Genomic DNA, 21,985 nt, shown 5'->3' with positions numbered 1-21,985 from the left:
ATAAGAACATAAGAAGTTGCCTCCGCTGGGTCAGACACAAGGTCCATCGTGCCCAGCAGTCCGCACCCGCGGCGGCCCTTCAGGCCCATGACCTGTAATGTGATCCTTCTCTAATCCCTTTTATCCTTCTATCCATACTCTGTCTAAAACCTATCTCTACCTCTATCTGTATCCTTCAATCCCCCTATCGTTCAGGAATTTATCCAATCCTTCCTTGAACCCCCGTAGTGTACTCTGTCCTATCACAACCTCCGGAAGCGCATTCCAGGTGTCCACCACCCTCTGTGTAAAGAAGAACTTCCTAGCATTGGTTCTAAAATTGTCCCCTTTCAGCTTTTCTCAGTGCCCCCTGGTGCTTGTGGTTCCCAATAATCTGGAGAATCTGTCCCTTTCCACCCTCTCTATGCCCTTCATGATCTTGAAAGTCTCTATCATGTCTCCTCCGAGTCTCCTCTTTTCAAGGGAGAAGAGCCCCAGCCTTCCCAATCTGGCTTACAATTTGTTTCGTGTTTGATCTTGACCTTGATTTTTCTGCACATTCTAGAAAGGAGGTTAGGAGTCATAGCTCTGCATCGGGCGAAGAAGTAAGAACATAAGAATTGCTGCTGCTGGGTCAGACCAGTGGTCCATCATGCCCAGCAGTCTGCTCATGCAGCGGTCCTCTGGTCAAAGACCAGTGCCCTGACTGAGACTATCCCTATTAGGGTACGTCCTTGTTCAGCAGGAACTTGTCTAACTTTATCCTGAATCCCTGGAGGGTGTTTTCGCCTATGACAGACTCCGGAAGAGCGTTCCAGTTTTCCACCACTCTGGGTGAAGAAGAGCTTCCTTATATTCGTACGGAATCTATCCCCTTTCAACTTTAGAGAGTGCCCTCTCGTTCTCCCCACCTTGGAGAGGGTGAACAACCTGTCTTTATCTACTAAGTCTATCCCCTTCAGTACTTTGAATGTTTTGATCATGTCCCCTCTCAATCTCTGTTCGAGGGAGAAGAGGCCCAGTTTATCTAATCTTTCGCTGTACGGCAGCTCCTCCAACCCCTTAACCATCTTAGTCGCTCTTCTCTGGACTCCTTCTTCATGTACGGCAACCAGTGCTGTACGCAGTACTCCAGGTGAGGGCGCACCATGGCCCGGTACAGCGGCATGATAATCTTCTCCGATCTGTTTGTGATCCCCTTCTTTATCATTCCTAGCATTCTGTTTGTCCTTATCGCCACCGCCGCACATTGTATGGACGGCTTCATTGACTTGTCGATCAGAACTCCCAAGTCCTTTTTCTTAAAGAGAAAACCACTCCTACAAAATAAGCAGTGTGAATACTGCTACAGGACCAGGATAGAAAGAGGCATAGCACAGAACACAGAAGTCCAAAGAAAGCCACATAAAAACATAAGAATAGCCATAATGGCCAGACCAATGGCCTACCTAGCCCAGTATCTTGTGTCTAACAGTGGCCAATCCAGGTCACAAGTACCTGACAGAAACCCAAATAGATTCTTTATATTTTCTTACCAAGATAAGCTCAATTGACATTACATTTTTGGTAATGCTTGAAGTCAAATCTTTATACTGTACATGGTTATTTCTCAGAATGAGGTATTGTCTAGATAGAGCAGGGGTGTCCAACCTTTTGGCTTCCCTGGGCCGCATTGTCCGAAAAAATTTTCTGGGGCCGCACAAATGCACAAACGCTGCAGCCAAGACAGAAGAGGGAGCTGGCATGACGGTAAACACCCGGGGGCAGCCGAGGAAAGCATTGCATCGCCCTCGACTGGGGCCGCACAAAATACTTCACGCGGCCACATGCGGCCCTTGGGCTGCAGGTTGGACACCACTGGTCTAGAGAATGACATGGGGCTGGTCCCCATCTCCGCAGAATCTATCTCTATCCTCATCCCCATGGGTTCTGTCCCTGACAGGGATGGAAATAGAAACCGTAGGAATGGGGACAAATTTGTCCCTGTGTCATTCTCTAGTATTGTCCATCTTGATGGTTGTTTGGATGGGAACTCAGAAGCCAGATAGATTCATTATTTTTCATTATTCAAAAGGCTACACTGGCAATGAAATTTATTACTTTACATTTTTGGAGTTGGATTTTTCCGCAAATTTTAGGGGTGGCAATATGAGACCAAATAAGGCAATGTCTCTCAAACCTTTATAGCTTTGGCACGCTAAATGGAGCAAATGTTTATTGTGGCACATTATAAGTGAAATTATAAAATTGCAAAAAAAAAAAAACCAAAAAATAAATTTGAGAGTTATTTATTTAAAGTTCTTTAAGCTATGTATGGGTAATTGTAACAACGGTGAAACTAAAGTAGAATAGAATTGCTAATCAACGCAATGGATGTGCTTTTTTTTTTTAAGAGCAAAGTAACTCAAAATAAGGCTTGATAGTCGACAAGCAAACACACATTTCATCATCTACCATCTGCAGTTGTTCTGTTTTTTAAAATTTAATTTCTGTCAGAGCTGAAGAGTCAAGTTTGCAAAGATAAGAAGATCCAAACTGCATAAAAAATAAAAATAAAATTACTTGCCATTAGTTTTCAAGGACCAATCACGTCAAAGAACGTTGCTTGTTTGGATGGTTGTATCCTTATGCACACAGACGCTCGTAACATTGACAAACTCTTGCATATGTGACGTACAAGTCATCTATTCTAGTATATACTTATGAAGGGAATTTTTAAAATTAAAGTAAAATTCTGGAATCTTTCGTGGCACACGCTTTGAGAGACACTGAAATAAGGGCTCCTTTTACAAAGTCACGTTAGGCTTTTTTTTTATCGCTGAGCGCAGTGGTATTAGCGCCGACGCTCATAGAATTCCTATGAGTGTCGGAGCTAATACCGTTGTGGCCGGCAATAAAAAAAAAGCCTAGCATGGCTTTGTAAAAAGGAGGGGGGGGGGGGTAACTGTTAACATCCAACTATTACTGTTAATTGGCTCGTTAGTCAATTAATTTCCACACACATTGGAAGTGTGTCCAAATTTTGGCATGCAAATCCATTCACCATATTGAATCCGGGGGATAGCTCATAAATTCAAGAGGGCAGAGTATGGACATGGGCGGGGCTCCCACTTAAGTATGGAATTTACAGAATATTGTAAGTTACTTGTGTACCTGCTGCATTTATGCAACAGCATTATGCCATTTCTGTGGAAAGGTAAATGCAAGCTACGTTGAAACCAGGTTATGCTTGCATTGTACACTTAAATGCATGTCCTCAGGGGGCCTAAATGGAGAGGTCTCCTCATAGAATTGCCTTTCGCCTCTTTAGGAGGCCTAAACGAAAGGTACGCATTTTCAATTTTCACATCTACTTATCTCTGCTGCATGAATAATTCTTAACTTTACCCTCAATCCGCCCTATCCCTTCCTACTACACAGATATTAGCCAACCATTTGGCACAATACTATCTATATAATTTTGAAAAATGCATGGATAGCAAAGTTATACTGTGATTCTATAACTTCATTTAAATACTGGCCTGAGCAAATTTTCAGGAACTTATCACGAGAATCCTGACCATGTGTGTCCCAGAAACCCAGCTTCATTAATTCTACATGCAACTTTTGATTTATCTCTGTATTAAGTTGTTTTGCTTTAAGGTTTTTGGGGGGGTTGTTGTTTTTTTCTGGGGGGGGGGGTGTTTTGTTATTGTTGGGGGTTTTGGCTGTGCTTGTGTGTGAACTTTTGTTTGTTTCAAGCCTGGTAATTTATCATTAGTAAAATGTAAAGAAATAGAACCGAGATTTAGCTGTCTCGGTGGAATGATAATGAAGAAAAATTTGTGTTTAGTTTTTCCCAAATGAGCAGGACCATTGTAGGGCTTTGGAGGCAAAAAGGCATGTTATTCTTCCCAATCCTCCAATCTGCTTGTTCAAACAACACAGCATATTAACAATACAGGGTCACACCTTCAATCAGATCTCTCAGGATGACAAATAGCTAATTTTACAATGGAAGTACTGGGTGACACGTCTCTGCGTGTGCAAGAACGCTGACAGCCATTTGATTATTCCCAATAAAAAATAAAAAAAAACAACCGAGAAGGTGCCCTCTTGTTGTCACAGGTGCAGCCCAGTTAGAGATCTACTGCAAAAGAATGTCTCAATCAGTCATGTTTAAAAAGGAAAATTCAAGTATCAATCACCGGCTAGGGGAGCTGTGCAAACATACACACACCTTATTAAAATAACAAAGCCTTCAGGGTAGAAGGGCTAAGCAGGATGAACTGTTTACACACACCCTCCTGAACAATTTGCTCATAAAATGCCTTTCACTTATTGTCCTGTAGGACCGTTGGCCTCATGTCTCAACATATTCAGACATGCAACAATGACTCTCTAAACCTATTGTCTAGAGAAGATAGGGTTGGTCCAGCTAGGATGCCAAGTAGCTCCAGCTAGGTTTGCTATCCATGTCTCAGAAAATGGGGCAGTATTTTATTAGCTGAGAAGTCAGGAATGGGAAAGCATCTATAGAAAAAACTTAGGGGGCATATTCTATAAACAGCGTCCTGATTGTAAGTGGCGATAGGCGTCCAACTGCTGTCTAACCAGCCAATCGGGACACACACACACAAAAAAACACCCCCCCCCAAGGCAGGCCGCCTACACCATAGGCATCTGTCATGGTTGAGGGAGATGCATAGGGACGCTTAAGCTTGCCCAAGACTAGGCGTGGTTTTGCCTGGAAGTGGCCTTGGGTGAGCTTAGGTGCCTGAAATGTAGGCCAACAAAAATCTGGTCTACATTTCAATTAGACGCGGTCGCTATGCTGATCATGGCAAATAAATCTCACTGCCGCAATCAGCTGAATGGCCATTGTAGGGAACTTGCCACCCCCTGTGAAGTTGGGCAGCAGGAAGGATGCCCCTTCCTCCTCCCACACCTCCCCCCTTCCCCTGAAGCATCCCCCAGAAGGAAGAGTACCCAATTCCTCCTGCTGGAACCCACCAAGCAACCCCCAACAGGAGTGATCAATTCTTCCTGCTTGAACTCCCCTAAACAAACCCCACCCAATCCAACTGCAATAGGCATGAGGGATGCCCACTCCCTCCTGCCAGAACATCCTCCTGAAACATCCCACCCCTGCCCAGTGACCAAATGAACCCCCACCCACCTATAAACCACCCACCTGGCGATCCCCCTAAAGGGGGGACCACCACCCCTCCAGCTCCCCTTCGTAAACACCTTCCGGTTGGCAGGCCCGCCACTGGAAAATGGTGAGTCCTCCCCTTCCCAGTGCATTCTGGGATGCATCAAGAAGGGGCCTAAGACTTCGACTGGCTCAGATGCTTAAGGTCCCTCCCAAGTGGGGGGGGGGGGATGTTCTGGCAGGAGGGAGTGGGCATGATCGAGAGAGGGGACATGATCGAGACATTCAAGATACTGAAGGGAATAGACTTAGTAGATAAAGACAGGTTGTTCACCCTCTCCAAGGTAAGGAGAACGAGAGGGCACTCTCTAAAGTTAAAAGGGGATAGATTCCATACAAACGTAAGGAAGTTCTTTTTCACCCAGAGAGTGGTAGAAAACTGGAACACTCTTCTGGTGGCTGTTATAGGAGAAAACACCCTCCAAGAATTCAAAACAAAGTTAGACAAGTTCCTGCTGAACAGGAACGTACGCAGGTAGGGCTGGTCTCAGTTAGGGCACTGGTCTTTGTGCGAGCGGAGTGCTGGGCACGATGGACCACTGGTCTAACTCAGCAGCAGCAATTCTTATGTTCGTATGTTCTTATGCCTCTTGCTGGCAGATGCTTCAAGGGGGGGATTCTTCATGGGGGGTGGCAGGAGGGAGTGGGCATTCCTCCTGCTGCCCGATTTCACAGGGGGGTTTCAGGGGTTCCCTGCCACTGCAGTTGCCGCTGAGTTGTTTGCGGCAGGGAGATTCCCTTGCTGCAATCAGCTCAGCGGCAACACAATTCTCTAACCGGCGCCTGTGACAGACGCCGGTTAGAGAACCAGGGTTGTTAAGTGGGATTGGAACGGACAGATGCAATTCTATAACGGACAGATGCAATTCTATATAGGACATCTGTGTGTGAGTCTCAAAAGCTGCTTAGGTGGTTGCTGAGACCGGGCGTCCTATACAGAATCAGGCTCTAGGAGTCCACTTAGTGTCAGATTCACTACAGGTTTTTTTTTTCCTACTCCGAACCGAAACCAGTCACTTCGTTTCATCTATCATCAACCAAGTAGAACAATGGTCAACAAACTCCAAACTAAAATTAAACCTGGAAAAGACCAAAATATTTATGGCCTCCCCTACAAACAAGCCAACCGTATCTACTATCACCCCATACTACAAGAAACTCTACTGGCTATCTATAGAAGCAAGAATAATTTTCAAATTTGGCTGCCTCTGCTTCAAGACTCTTGTCGGCACCACACCCACCTACCTCCTGAAACACCTCACCCTGCAGGACAAACTCCGCCTCCCTTCTCCCAAAGGATGCAAATTCAAAAGATTCCTCAACAGAACACTCTCCTTTCAAGCAGGGATCTGGAACAACACCTTAAGTGACCTAATCCTGAACTCTCTAACATACCACTCTTTCAGAAAATCACTAAAAACCCACCTATTCAACAAATTCACCTGATCCTCCAAATCTGCGCGACACCTACCTCATCTTACACACCTCTACCTCCTTCCCTATGCTACCTCATCACATAACTGTCTTTCTACTCCTCCCCAATTCTAATTGATGTTACCGCGCTATCCTTTTAGCACCTCTTGTTGTACACCGTCTTGAACTGAAAAGATATGACGGGATATAAATGAAGCTATTATTATAAAAACAAAATGGAAAAGAAGAATGATGTGTATTTTATTGTAAAAAAAAAAAAAAAAAGTCCACTGTTTTCTTCAACAAATAATGAAGGCTAACCCTTCAGAATGGACTGTTCACAGAATGAAAAAGGCATTTGTGTCAGGGTGATTTGGTTTGTAACTATAAGAAAAGATGACAAATATACTGTGAAGTGGCCTTGTTCTATGCAAAAAGCAGACTGGAAGGCTGCTGCATTACACTGAAGAGAATCATTTTAGATCTTACAGAAATTATGTAAGCATTATATCACACTAAAACTATTATCAAAATCAGGGGAATTCGTTTAATGCCTATTACCAAGTTATTTAATTAATTTTCTTATCCTGTTTTCCCCAAAGAGCTAAGAACGGGTTACAGGTTAACATATATAATATAACGTTGTTCTTCCACTATATAATCTGAAATAATATATTTTGGCTCTTATTTATTCATGATCTACACATACAAATGCCAACATACAAGGGTAAAACCCAATGTTAAAAAGGTGGTATTTACACATGGACTTCAGCTCAAAAAGGTGTCTGGGTGGGACCAAAATCTACACATGTATTCCCCATTTCAGAACAGGAATGCAGGGGAAGGCCTGATATTTTAACATCTGGCTATACAGCTGCTCCTTTGCACTTTTTAAAAGTACTTGTTTTGCTTGAGTACCTGATTGTAAAACCGCTTAGATAACCTTAATAGGCGGTATATAAAATCCTAATAATAAACTTGACCAACCGTTTTAAAGAAAGGATTATGGGACCAGTCCCTAAATCACCACTATCCAACACACATGTTCTTTACTATACCTTGTACCCCTCTCAAAAGCCCATCCCAATAGCTCTAGCCCCCTTAAAACTAAGCACAAGCCTAAATGCAAACAAAAAAATATATAAAGAAAAAGACAATGGAAAAGTGGAGAAAAAAAAACAAAGTTCATCTTCATAGATTAAAAAAACTCCACTTTACCAAAGTATAGTTCTCAAATATCCATCCGAATTCCAAATCTTCTGTAATCTCACCCGCACTGCAGCAATGCTAGTGCTAAAGTGCTTGGCTACATCAAAAGGACTTCTGCTTTCTGAGAGAATCAGCTCCAATACAGTATTCACACGTGGAGGGGCATTTTAGACATACGTCTAAGTCCGATTTGGACGTATGGCGCTAGACATCAAAAGTTGGCAGTAAGAAAATGCCTATTTTCGAAAGGCAAACCACCATATGTCCAGAAATAATAATTATTTTTTTAATCCTCTATCTGGACATCCAGGCCACTGAGATGCCTAGACCACCAGGACATCTATCTTTATACCACATTTTTGACCAAAATTTAATCCAAGTCCCAAATGCTCAGAATAAGACCACCAGATATAGCAATAGAGGGTACTTCTGTGAACTTCACATAAAGGGTACCAGATAAATATCTCACCAGAACTCCCTTAGAGGTTATGGTGGACCCCCCAAATCCCACTTTACCCACTTGTCTACAACCCCAATAGCTCTTATGGCTGCAGATGGCACCTATATGGCAGTAGAGTAGGGTTTTGTGGGTTTTTGGTAAGCTCACATTTTCCACCATGAATGCAGAGGTTAGAGTGACTTATGGGACTTGCTACTCCTCTCTATGGTTCACTAGCCCACCCACATGGCTACTAGGCTTTCCTATACCAGGTGCTGATGTTCTGGAGTCAGGTATGTACGTTTGTATTTTGACCTTTGCGAGTGCGAGGAAGTCTGTGAGCACTGAGGGAGTGTGGGGGTGTCTTACCTTGATGCATGCAATGGTCATCAGGTCAGTGGCACTTAGACCCTTCTAAAACAGGTCTAGTTCCAAACGTATAAGTTCTGTCCAGGATGTCTTGCAAAATGTTTGATTATCACAGCAAGACATCCATGTCTAACCTGCCCTTGAGACTGTCCCATAACATGCCTCCGCCATGCCCATCTCGTGCTCTGAATGTATACAGGATGGAACACCTCGCTAGACGTACAGAAAGATGGTTTTGATAATCGGCATTTGGATGTCATGGCAATTAGGACATCCAGGTGCTGATTTAGGATGCTTTTTGGGCATCTATGTTTTTTGATTATGGGCTCCACAGTCTCCAACACAGTTCACAATTTGAAGTTCACAATGTAGCAATGTAAACATGACGAAAAAAGGACACTTTGCCTCGCTCCACATTCCACAGTGATCACTAGGCTACTGACTTCACAATCTTGACACCGGTGCGTCTCAGCTTCTATCCATCCTGACGGGGATTTCCCATTTCACTACTAGCCGTGTCAGGGATTTGTATTCACCCTTGCAATCCAAAGCGCATTGAGCTAAACATGGCGCTGGTGGTGCAACAGGGATTCCCCGTCAGGAAGGGCCCCATTGCTCAGTGGCAAACACTGTGTGCTGCCATGTGTAGGTAATGGATTTGACGCCATGGCGCTGCTCCCTGAGCCGGCCAAGTCTGGGGATTCTGTAAGGTGAGGGAGCCCTTGTGGTTGCTGAACAGTGACACCTAGTGGCCAGACTGGACTAATGACTACAAAGATTGAGGAGGGAGTCCTGCCTAACATCCTTGGTCAAAGATTGTCACTCCAATAACTGGGATGAACTGGGGGTGAGATATAAATAGGGGAAACTCTTCTCCCTACCTGATATTTGCTCATGGCACTGTGGCTTTACAAAGGAGGGTGCCGATTGTTTGCTTTTATTGGGATTGTGCTGAATGCTCAAAGAAGCAGGAGAAGATTGATGACTCAAAAATAAAAAGCAAATGATGATAGTTAAATAACATCTTGAAATCTTTCTGTGTACCTTAATCAGATGTATGTACTTTGTAACGTGTGTGGGTTCAAAAATATCCATGTTCCCTTGCTGGTCTGCATGTTGAAATTCATTTGCAGACCTGCAAGTAGAAGGGATCCATAGGCTTAAAACTGTCCTCTCTGTGCACTGTGATCTCTTCAGAAAACCTGTGCTTTTCAAGTATGTTTGGATCAGCACAAAAAAAGTGTCTCAGAGCAAACTGACTGCGAAAACATCAAAATGCAAAGTCAAATATGAACATAAGAATAGTCTTACTGGGTCAGACCATCTAGCCCAGTAGCTCGTCTTCACAGTGGCCAATCCAGGTCACAAGTATCTGGCAAAAACCCAAATAGTGGCTTCCCCCCTATGTCTATCTCAATAGCAGACTTTGGACTTTTCCTCCAGGAACTTGTACAAACCATTTTTAACACCAGCTATGTTAACCCCTCTTACCATAACCTCTGGCAATGCGTTCCGGAGCTTAACTATTCCCTGAGTGAAAAAATATTTCCTCCTATTGGTTTTAAAAGTATCTCCGTGTAACTTCAGTGTTTGGAATAGTTACTGAGAAAGAAAGAGCTGGTCAATGGCTTTAAGAAAGGAGTTGATGATTGAGAACTTGTCTGTGGCCATGTGAGGAGGAGCCATTTTAAATTTAACACAGGAGCTTGTCAGATACAGGAGAAGAGGAAATGCTGAACGGGTTTAAGAGGCCACTCTACCAGCACCAAGGGGAAGGCAATACGAGCAGTACCAGAAGCAAAGAAGTTACCTTGTCACTCCTGCAGTTGTTTAGACCCATGCTGTTGAGGGACGACAATTTTGCATCAGCACCGTGGTGGGGCTGCTGCTGCTGTTCTCTCTGGATCTGCTCTCTCATCTTACGAGCCTCCTGGATAGCTTTCATGACTGTGTCCTGGTCCCCAAACAGGGCTGGCGAGTTAAGACTGGAGAGTATATCTGCAAACACAAGAATTCATCAGATGCTAGTCAAAAAACCTGGCTCAACTTTGATTGATCTTAGAAATATCTCCACAAGTTCGCTTCAATAAAATATACAAAAATTTAAAAAAAAAAATTATTTATATATATATATATATATATATATATAAAAATAAAAACTTTTATACTATACATTATATTACCTTATCTGTTCGCTTTGTGAAATGGAGGACAGAACGAGGGACGTTCAAGTTCAATGATGGTCCCTCATTACATAGAAACAAAGAATAAGACGGCAGAAGAGGGCCATCGGCCCAACAAGTCTGCCCACTCGAGAACCCTCCCTCCCTGGTGTACCCACTCGAGAACCAGCGCTGATACTTTTGATGGTACTACTGCACTTTTTGGTTGGTGACTGAGCACTTTACAAGCACTTCAAAGCACTTTAAGGCACTTTTTTAGCACTTCAAAGTACTATTGATATATTTTTTATAATATATATATATATTTTTTTTTTTTTTGAGGGGGGTATTTATATATTTTATTGAAGCGAACTTGTGGAGATATTTTTAAGATTATTGATCCAACACAAGTAATTCCAGTATTTACTCCTTAGTTTCTTTAGTATTCAACTTTGATTAATACAGAATTCATCAGATTTTTAATTTAAAAAAAATCGGACCACATAGCGCCTTGTTACAGGGAGCCGAAATGGCTCACCCTGAAAGCTAGAGTGCAGTTCAAGTTCGGTTGCCTGCGTTACAAAGTAATATCCGGTGTGGCTCCAATTTATTTTTCCCCATCATAGACGTTCTCCTCGGATAGCTTCCCTTTTTGATTTTCCATCGCCCAAAGGTTGCCACTGTCAAAGATATCTTAATTGACTACTGTCATTTCAAGCAGCTACTTGGGATACTGATTTTCGTCAATTATTTTTTACATCTACATCATATCAAAAATTTTTGGAAACTATTATTTAGAATATTTTTGAAAGACTGAAAATGTATTTCATTCTGTGTTGTAGCAGTATTTTACTTTTGATAAACCACATAGATCTGAAGGGTAATGCGGTATACAAATGTTATTTTATTTTCAACCATAACCTGGCCAATGAAGTTTTCTTTAAATAAATCTTTAATTTGGGGGTCCTTTCCATACTAGAGTGCATAATTCTCACTTGTGGGGTTCTGGTAACTTTACAAGCCATGAAACAGAAGGCCAAATGCTTTATTTATGTCACCAGACTAGGAACATAGAATTATTTCACTTGTAATGTTAACATTTCAGAATAGTTTATTCGATTTTGTAATAAAATGATGTCATTGCATTCCACAGATTAATATGCTTTATGGCTTGTACAGAAGATGTGTTTATTGTTGCAGGTGCTCATTATCATAGTTATTTTGCTGTATATTGTAATCAGATCACCATGTCTCTCAGATTCAGGTGCATCCAAGCACCCTACTTAAATTTATTTTATATAAAAGCACAACTCCAACCAGGACCTGGCGTAGGCAGAGTCATTCACCCTGTCTGAAAATTGCATGCATGTGGATACAGATCGGCACTAGAATTAAAAAATGCAGATATCTTTTACCATTGGCTAAAGTAGTGTCCCTGGAAGCAAGGTATGGTCAGAGGAAGCAAACACCTGCATAATTTTGCAGTTTTTTTATAAAGCATTATTTATTCATTTATTACACACCGCCTGCAAGCCCAAAAGTTATCGAAGTGCCATGCATTCGGATTTTGAAGTACCTTCATCATTTAGGAGGGGAAATATCACCTGCAGAAAAAGCAAGTAAAAATCTCCCTGATCCGATAGTTTTCAAATGGAAAGCAAACTCCCATTCTCCCATGGATCTTGTAACTAAGCGGGCTGCATTGAAATTTGCCTGCAAAATCAATCTTATAAGAATAACTATTTTTTATTTAAGATTTATAAGGGTGACTGACACATTTGTATGGTGGCCCCATAAGCAATGCATCATTTGCTGTGGGTGGGAGAGATAAAGAGAGATAGATTTAAGCTTTATAAAACAGAGTTTTGAAACTAAAAATAATTTTACACAGTCACTGAAGCCCAATGTTTCTTTAAAGATGGTACAGAAATATCACAGTTTCAGTTAGACAAATTTTGCAAGGTTCCTAGGGGACCTGCCTGCCTCATATGATTAAAAGTACAGTGGTGCCTCGCATAAAGAACGCCTCGCACAGCGAACGCTGCACACAACGAACTTCATGTCATGATTCATACAACGAACTTCGTTTCACACAACGAAGTCGCCCGAGCTTCCACGATCGCTGCCGATGTATTGCATCCTTCCGCGCAGGCACTGCAGGCAGTCGTTAGTCACTGCGCTTAACGCGTTTCACATAACAAACTTGCTCCTGGAACGAATTAAGTTCGTTGTGTGAGGCACCACTGTACACTGCACCACCCCTGACTGAAGGAACACTGGTGGTTTGGCTCTTGTGCATCTTAGAGGGTGGCTACTGAGGTCTCCTCCCCCTTCTCTTTTCCTTTGCATAGCTAAAAGGCTAAACTGGTAACTCAGTGGCAAGGGGGGAGCATGGCGCAGTGGTTAAAGCTAAAGCCTCAGCAGCTTGAGGTTGTGGGTTCAAACCCACGCTGCTCCTTTGTGACCCTGGGCAAGTCACTTAATCCCCCCATTGCCCCAGGTACATTAGATAAATTGTGAGCCCGCCGGGACAGGAAAAAATGCTTGAGTACCTGAATAGATTCATGTAAACCGTTCTGAGCTCCCCTAGGAGAACGGTATAGAAAATGGAATAAACAAATAAGTGCTGTGCATTACCATGTTGGAGACCTGCATTTAATTCCTTGTCAGCAGTGGGGGAGTAATTATATAAGAACGTAATAAGAACATCGAACTTCACGGTATAGCGGTATATAAGAAATAAAATTATTACCGTATTTGCCGGCGTATAAGACGACTTTTCAGTACCTTAAAATCCTCCCCAAAGTCGGGGGTCGTCTTATACGCCGGGTACTGTTTACATGCCCTTACTTTACATGCCCTAACACACAGTTCTTCAACCGCCGGTCCGCAGAAAATTTCTGCCGGTCCGCACAGGACCGGCGAGATCAAGTCGGCAGTTAAATTTCCTGCCGACTGCGGTTCCTGTTGATTAATGTTCCTCCCAGCCTCAGGCGATCAAGATAGGCTGCCAACGTCGGGGCCTTCCCTCTCTGAGTCTCGCCTGTTCGGAAACAGGAAGTTGAAACAAGTTGCTGAAGAGGGCTGCGGGGAAGTTGCGATTAGACCGGAGAGAGCTGCAGATTCAGGTGCAGGTGGAGGGAGACGGTCAGCGTGTGCGAACAAGATCCTGGGGAGCCTTCACAGTGGCTGTCTCCCCTCCCACCAGCTCTCCAATTTGCCAGGGCAGTGATTTACCGGCAACTTCCTGCAGGCAAGTACGGAGAGCTGCTGGAAGGGGAGGAAGCCACTGTAGGAGGCAGGGAAGGTGCTGGAAAAGGGAGATCTGTTACTGGACTTGAAGGGAGTTAGAAGGAGAGGTGTGCGGAAGAAGGGGTAGTCTTATACGGCGAGTATATAACAAACTCTATATTTTAACTGTAAAAGTTGGGGGGTCGTCTTATACGCCCAGTCGTCTTATACGCCGGCAAATACGGTATTATTATAAGCATTGCCTCTGCCGGGTCAGACCAGGGTCCATCGTGCCCAGCAGTACACTCCCGCCGCAGCCCCCCAGGTCCATGACCTGTAAGTGATCCTTTACCTAAACCTTTTATTCCCTAATCATTTAATATTCTGTATAGTAACCCTCTATCTATACCCTTCAATCCCCTTCTCCTTCAGGAAATCATCCAAACCCTTTTTGTAACCCAATATCGTACTCTGTCCTACCACCCTCTGAGTGAAGAAGAACTTCCTAGCATTTGTTCTGAATCGGTCTCCTTTCAATGTTTCTGAATGCCCTCTTGTTTTTGCTGTCCCCGCTAGTCTGAAGGATCTGTCCCTCTCCACCTTCTCCATGCCTTTCATGATCTCATAAGTCTCTATCATGTCCCCTCTCAGTCACCGCTTTTCCAGGAAAAAGAGCCCCAGCTTCTCCCAGGTTTTCCATGCCTTTAATCATCCTTGTTGCTCTTTTCTGGACCCTCTCGAGCATCGCCTTATCCTTCTTAAGGTACGGCGACTGGTATGGGTCGCGGTACTCCAGAAGGCATTAACATTTATGCAGCACATATGGGCATAAGTGATTAGAATACCGGCATGTGCATGTGTGTGTACATAGGGCCAATTTGCCAAATAGCGTCCTGAAGATAGGCGGCAGTCTACTGCAGTCTAACGTCCCCCCCCCCCCCACCCAAAATGCAGGTGCCATTCTTAGGCCCCTATCTTGTGCCTATGAAGGCGCATAGGGATGCCTCCGGATGCCTAAGGCTGGCGTGGTTTGTGCCGCAAGTGGCCTTGGGCATCCATAGGCTTCCCTATGTGCCTCCGTAGGCGTGAGACAGGTGCCTTAAATGTAGGCCTTTAAAATGCTGGCCTACATTTAAGGCGCCTATGTTAAATATGCAGGAGGCACCCCAGAAGCAGGCCCATAATGACATCAATAGCGTTTCTAATCTAATCTCATCTTTGGTTTATATAGCGGCTCATCTCCCAGTGGAGCTCGACTCGGTTCACATATAATTAAGACTAGAGTACATAGCAGAAAACAGAGGAGAAGGAAGAACTAATTAAAAACTAAAGTACATAAGAAAAATAACTATAATATCATTTCGTTGAGGCTGTATTTAAGCCATTTAAAAATTGCGAGAACAACAAAGTTTTCAGGAATTTACAAAATAATTGCAGCTGGCCTAAGAGCCTAATGGAGTCAGGAAGTTCATTCCAGATCTCCACAAACTTGAAAACTAAAGATCGACTGAGCTTCCCAGCAGATTTAATTCCCTTAAAGGAAAGGAAGGCTAATTTATATCTTTGTGTGTATCTCACAGGTAGTCAGTCCTATGGACAAGACTCAGACTTACATGTGGAACTTATAGCATCCAGAAAGTTATGTGCTTATCTGGCAACTAAGCACAAGTATTTACACCATCTTTATGGCTAAAGTAGGTGCTTTATACTTAACCACATACACACTTATATACTCAGTGCTAGTGGTATAGTAAGGGGGGGACAGGGGGAGGTCTGCCCCTGGTGCCATGTTGGTGGGGGTGCCGGCACCCCTCCTCCTCTCGCCATGTGCGCACTCCCTCCCCCATTCCCCCGTAATAGATAATAACATGGGGACATATTTCTTCCCATCCCCACAGGAACACATTTTCCCATCCCGCCCCGCGAGTTCTTTTCCTGTCCCTGCCCCATTCCTGCAAACTCTGTCCTCATCTGCACCAGCCTCAAACCCTTTAAAATCCTAAGTAGCAACATTCTAGAGCTGAGATTGTGATGTCATAATGCCTCATTCCACAAATGCCTAAGCTCCGTCCTCATCTGCACAAGCATCAAACCCTTTAAAATCCTAAGTAGCAACATTCTAGAGCTGAGATTGTGATGTCATAATGCCTCATTCCACCAATGTCTATGCTCCGTCCTCATCTGCACCAGCCTCAAAACACTTTAAAATCATAAGTGTTCAAAGCTTGTGCGATTAAGGCAGAGCTTACAGGAATGGGGCAGGGATAGCGACAGTGATAAAACTGGTGAGGACTGGATGGAGAAATTGAGTTCCTGTGTCATTCTCTACCCCATGTCATTCTATTTGTTCACTGCCGCAAGCGATAACTTTAACGTGCTCCTGGCGACTGCGTCATCTGTCTCACTGATGTCACTTCTGGGTGCCGTGCACTGGACGTGACGTCAGTGGGAGAGACGACGAGGTCACGAGGAGCACGTTGAAGTTCTTGTTGCTTACGGCGGTAAACTAGAGATACGAGGAAGGGAAGGGGGCGTGCGTACAGCGGGGGGTTCATGGGGAGGGGCAGAGATGAGGGCAGCGGAGGGGCACCACTGCCTCGGGCGCCTCTCACTGCCCAGTGCAGCTTGATATAGGCAAAGCACACTGATATATCACTTTTAATTTTTAAAACATGGCATCTATTGTTAAACATTCCATGTTGACTGTGAAATTCTCGCTGGATAGCCCAGCTGTGAGCATGGTAAATTTAAGTTTCTTCTGACTTCTTTTGTCTGTTCCTGGACAGTCAGCTATTTCCAAGAAAAGTTATACATTCGTTTTAAAGTGGTTTTCAAATTATTTGCATATTTAAAGTGCGTTTCTTGATTTATGTTTAAATTCATTGTATTGCACTATTTGTACAGTGGTGCCTCACACAACGAACTTAATTCGTTCCAGGAGCAAGTTTGTTATGCGAAAAGTTCGTTTATGTGAAACGCGTTTTCCCATAACAATACATGTTAAAAAAAATAATTTGTTCTGCAGCATAAAATATGCTAAGATGACATAAAAAAAGATAAATTTGTCAAAATGGTGAAAATGGTGGTCTTGCTGAGGCCAAACTCTTTGACGAGGTCACACTGTTTTACCCCACATTCACTCCTTCTAATTATTTCCCGTTTCATTTCAACAGAAATCACCTTCCTGCTTTTTTTAGAAGCCATGATATTGAGTTTATCTTAAAAGGACGACTGTATACAGTGAGAGAGGGCAGAGTCTCAGCGGCAAAAACTGGGACTTAACTTTTCTTTTTTTTTTTTTTTCTAGCATCGGGGAAGCGGCGAGAGTAGCTCCGCCCCCCCCCCAATGCATCAGCAGTAGGCGCCGGGCCCCTCCATAAAAGGAGGCGAGCCGAAGGTCCGCCACTGCACAGGGAGCCAGGCGAAGGGCTGTGAGAGAGGGCAGTTAAGCGCAGTGACTAACGACTGCCTGCAGTGCCTGCGCGGAAGGATGCAATACATCGGCAGCTCGGGCGACTTCGTTGTGTGAAACGAAGTTCGTTGTATGAATCAAGACATGAAGTTCGTTGTGTGCAGCGTTCGCTGTGCGAGGCGTTCGTTATGCAAGGCACCACTGTATTTTAAAATTAATAAAGATTTACAAAAAAAAAAAAAAAAAAAGAGTGCATTCTTTTGTCAGGTAAAGCACTTTAACAAAATCAGCTTTACCTAAAGAGGATCCCCTTGCCAGGATTCCACCGACAGGGCTGGGGTTGCTACTTTTGCTCGGCAAGGTCACGGGACTTGTTTTGCTAACCGAGAAGAGGTTCTGCGTTGGCGACGTTGGCGACTTGACGGGCTCAGCTGTCTTGGGCCGGGCAGACAAATTCAGCGGCTGTGCTGCTTCATCCTGAAAAAAAAGGTTAACGTAAATAATTATTAAAGCGAGACAAATGAAACACATTAGCGCTTAGCATGCGGCAGCGGGTTTGCACCTCTAAGACAATACGACATTCTTTTTTTGTGGCAATAACAAAAGAAACTAATTATCCATCTCCTTTAGGATTCCACGAAAGAGAACCTCATTAATTTCTCTGTGCAACACTTCTATTTACATTAACTGAGTTGTCGGGTGATTCTTTTTTTGCCAAATTAAAATTTGAATTAGCTCACATTATAGCTTAATTTCCTAATGTGTTTTCTTAGATCTAAATTAACCTAGGGCATTTGCAAAGAATTATTTAAACATTTTCTATCAGCTTGGTTGTGGCTCTTTTGCTGCTAGTTCTCTTTAAAATATCTTTGAATATACAAATAAATAGCGTTATTTTAAATCTATTATTAATCGGGTGGCATCAGGCTGCAGCACTGTGTATATCCAAACATTACAGTTTTGTTTGGGGGGAATATACTTTGCCAGATGCTTCAAAAGGTAAGACAGACAAGATAAAATATAATAAAACACTCTCTGGGACTGATTTGTCATTCTCTGCCTTTGGAAAAATCTGCTACATATCCACCACTAAGTCTCTTTATTGTTTTCTTAAATGGCCTGGTTAATACATGCCTGAAACAATATCACTCTATAATGCAGGATGCAAGTGGATGGAAAAGAGAAAAGTAAATCTTTCTGGAGACAAATATCTAGTGCATTCCTCTATTATGCTTATGTTAAAGCAACATAGAATATTAGAACAGAATGCATAATATCTTGAAAGACTACCTTTAATCAGTTGAGAGGCCATTTTGCAAAATCTACGTTATTTGCAGTATATTCTATTCACACATATGGCACTTGATTTTCAGTGGGAAACTATCTGCACTATTTCCATTTTGAAAATTAGCAGATGCAAAGCATGCACACTAAAATTATCTATCTACTTTGCCCATTCTTTTATACAGAGGCAAAATTGTACATACAGTATATATAATTGAAAACCAAATGTGCAGGACACGTGGGATCTTTCAGAGAGAAAGCGATAATGGTTACTGCGGATGGGCAGACTGGATGGGCCTTTTGGCTTTTGTGTGCCATCAAGTGTCTATAACCATAAAGTTTTATGACATCACAATGCAGGTGTAAAGAGCCTTAGCCAATAGGGAGAGGAGGAGACAATGGATGCTGCGGATGGACAAACTGGATTGTGCTATTTGGCCTTTATTTGCTGTCATGTTTCTATGTTTCTAACCTTATCAAATCCCAGAGAATGCCTTTTTCTAACCTGAGTATAAAGTACACATACTGTGAAAGTCCATGTGCAGCAGTGTCTCGCAAACATTTTTAGCTCAAGCACAATAAATGAAGCAAACTGAAATTATACTTCTGAAAATGTCCGCCGGTGCAAGCAGCATCTCCCACCTGCTGCACAGACCGCCCTCGTCTCCTTTTTGATGTCACATCCTGGTCCTGTGACAGGAAGTGACATCAGAAGGGAGCCGAGGTTGGCACAAGCAGCAGGTGGAAGATGCTGCTCGTGCTAGCGAACATTTACAGGATATGCAGGAGGGGAGGAGGATAAGCGCCAGCAGTAACAGACTCTTGCATCCATGACATACGCATCATCTAGTCTAGCGAATATATATTTTATGAATTATTTCTTATGAGAGGAATTTTAAAAATAAATTCTGGAATCTTTTGCGGCACACCCAGAATCTCTTCGTAGCACATACCACTGTGCAGCGGCACACAGTTTGCAAGATACTGAAGGGTGATGTATAAAAAAAGAACACCCCCTCGAGTTTTTTTATATTTTCCCAGCAATTGTGCAGAATTTCATTATGACATTTTACACCTTGTTTTATTATTTATGTTTATGTCTCTTGCAAGCCGGTTATATCTGCTTTATGATGTTTCAACATAGATAAAATTTTGCCACACTTAACAGGAGATGAGATATGGGAGACGGTCCATGAAATTATACATACTTATTCGTACTCATGTAGGAAGTTGGAAAAAGTAAGGTTTGTCGCCATAACCACAACCACATAACCATAACATAACAAATGGATATGTTTTCACCCGAAGGAGGCCACACCATACTCAGCAGTAGAAGTGCACTAGTAAATTCACCTAAGATAAAAATCCACCTAGGTAGTAGTCACCAAAATGCACACGCAAGTCATTAGTCTGAAACATGCAAAAACACATGATATAAAAACAGTCAATAAAACTTCCACCCTTCCCCCATTACATACCCCTCAACATCCCCAGAACTAGATTTAAATAGTGTTCCTTGTAACATGAGGTAATATGCCTCAGAAGGTCTCCACCTAAACCACCCAAGATATGTGAGTCACACAAGCAAACCTCCGACCATAATTTGAGATAAAGATGTCCTTAGTTTGATATTATAATACTGAATACAACCAAAATATAGCTATCCGACCATAAGTACAGAAGAAAGCACGTTTTATTGCTACAAGGAGAAATACAAAAAAAAGAAAACAGAGAGAATCAGCCTGAAGAAGATGAATTCCTGGACTGTGGTGAAGCGTGTGTTGAGGCACTCCAAGGTTTTTTTCTGGCAAATCAAAACTATGCCACCTTCCAACTTGGTAAACTTTGAGCAATGCTGGTTAGAGTAGCATGAATCTGATTTTTTTTCCTCACTCAATGTGGCACATACTTGTGTATAGGCTTTCCATTTCTCTATGAGTATTCCTGAAAAATTCTAATGGTATAATCTTTATAGTGTGTCTCATCCCTATCCAGCTTGTAGCTTTGGAGCAAGTGTGTTTTCTGTTCATAATTGTTGAATTTAGCAATCACAGCTCTGGGATGCACTGCCCCATCTCAGAGCCACCCCAATCGGCGTGCACATTCCAGACAAATTGGGTCTGTGAAGCCTGCCACCAGAAAGGTATCCTTAATCCAATATTCCAAAACACTGAGCAGTTGCTGGTCTGAGATGGATTCTGTAAAACCAATGAAGCATACCTTATGTCTTCTGGAATGGTTTTCTAAGTCATCTACAAGTAATTTTGCTGCCTGGTCTGCAGGTTTTATAGGTCAGCATTGCTGTTCTGGGCATCATCCTCTAGCGCCAAAATTTGGCACTCTAGTTCTCCTGTTCTTCCCGATAATTCAGAAATAAACCGATGGATACTATTAATATGGGTAGTTAGTTTCTCAAGTCTTGAATCCAGCACATTGATTACTGCTTTAGTCAGCTCCGTTATTACCATCTCCAGTAAGGAGCCTTGTAGACCTCGGTGCAATTCCACAATAGTGTCTTCTTCTTGCTTGCTCCGATTATTTTCTTTCGTTTAAGGTTTCAATGACATAATATAGTATTATCTAATCTTGTCCATACAAGGACTTTCTGCAATTCAAAGTTGAGACCAACAACAACAAAACATTCATTGCAGATAAGATTTTGGTGGATTCATGGGAGACCTGCAAGCAGCTCTAGGCAAACATACCCTTCGCTGTTCACAGCGTCATGTGACCCCCAGAAGGGAGCAGTTTAAGGTAGATTCTGGGGAAAACAAGCTGGATTAGGGAAAGGGCCAGCTAGAGAGCAAGCTGGGAAAGGGGGTAAACTGTAGGGTGAAAAGATAATGGGGAATCAAGCAATGTGTGGGAGGAGGAAGGCAAGACAGAGGGTGAAGAGGGATGGAAGGAAAAGGATGGACATGTCCGGGTAAATCCAGACATCTGGTAACCCTACTTGGGGGTGAGCAGGGACCCAGAAAGAACACAGTGAGCTGGGAGATTGATCTTGAGAAGGGCATAGAGCCAGATGGCTGGGGAATTCAGCCTAAAGATTTCAACTTTCTACATCTAGGAATAACAAATGCTTTTTTTTTCTGATTGTATTCAAAAATTAATTGCTACTCAAAGTTAATGATTAGTTTATGTTTGGATAAATAAGGGGGTAATTCCATAAATAGTCACTCAAAAACGGGTGCCCAAAAATTGTCACTAAGCACTGTTCTATAATGGGCACATACCCTTTCATAGAAAAACACTTAGCACCAATTCCTGTTCCTTAACTTTGGGCATCAGAA

At 42.8% G+C, this 21,985-nt stretch overlaps 1 protein-coding gene across 15 annotated transcripts in view; it reads right to left on the bottom strand.

Annotated features, from left to right (window-relative positions):
* SOX6 (SRY-box transcription factor 6) overlaps positions 1-21,985 on the bottom strand; it is a 945,693-nt gene that overhangs the window by 109,718 nt on the left and 813,990 nt on the right. For all 15 annotated transcript variants that reach the window (XM_033928339.1, XM_033928344.1, XM_033928338.1 and 12 more), the window contains 2 exons: positions 17,705-17,885; positions 10,414-10,601 (listed from right to left, as the gene is read on the bottom strand). In XM_033928339.1, the coding sequence (XP_033784230.1) occupies positions 10,414-10,601; positions 17,705-17,885 (369 nt within the window). The remainder of the gene's footprint in view (positions 1-10,413; positions 10,602-17,704; positions 17,886-21,985) is intronic.

This window comes from Geotrypetes seraphini, chromosome 19 (genome assembly GCF_902459505.1).
Source record: "Geotrypetes seraphini chromosome 19, aGeoSer1.1, whole genome shotgun sequence".
NCBI lineage: Eukaryota > Metazoa > Chordata > Amphibia > Gymnophiona > Dermophiidae > Geotrypetes > Geotrypetes seraphini.
This window is presented reverse-complemented; position numbering and strand designations above follow the sequence as displayed.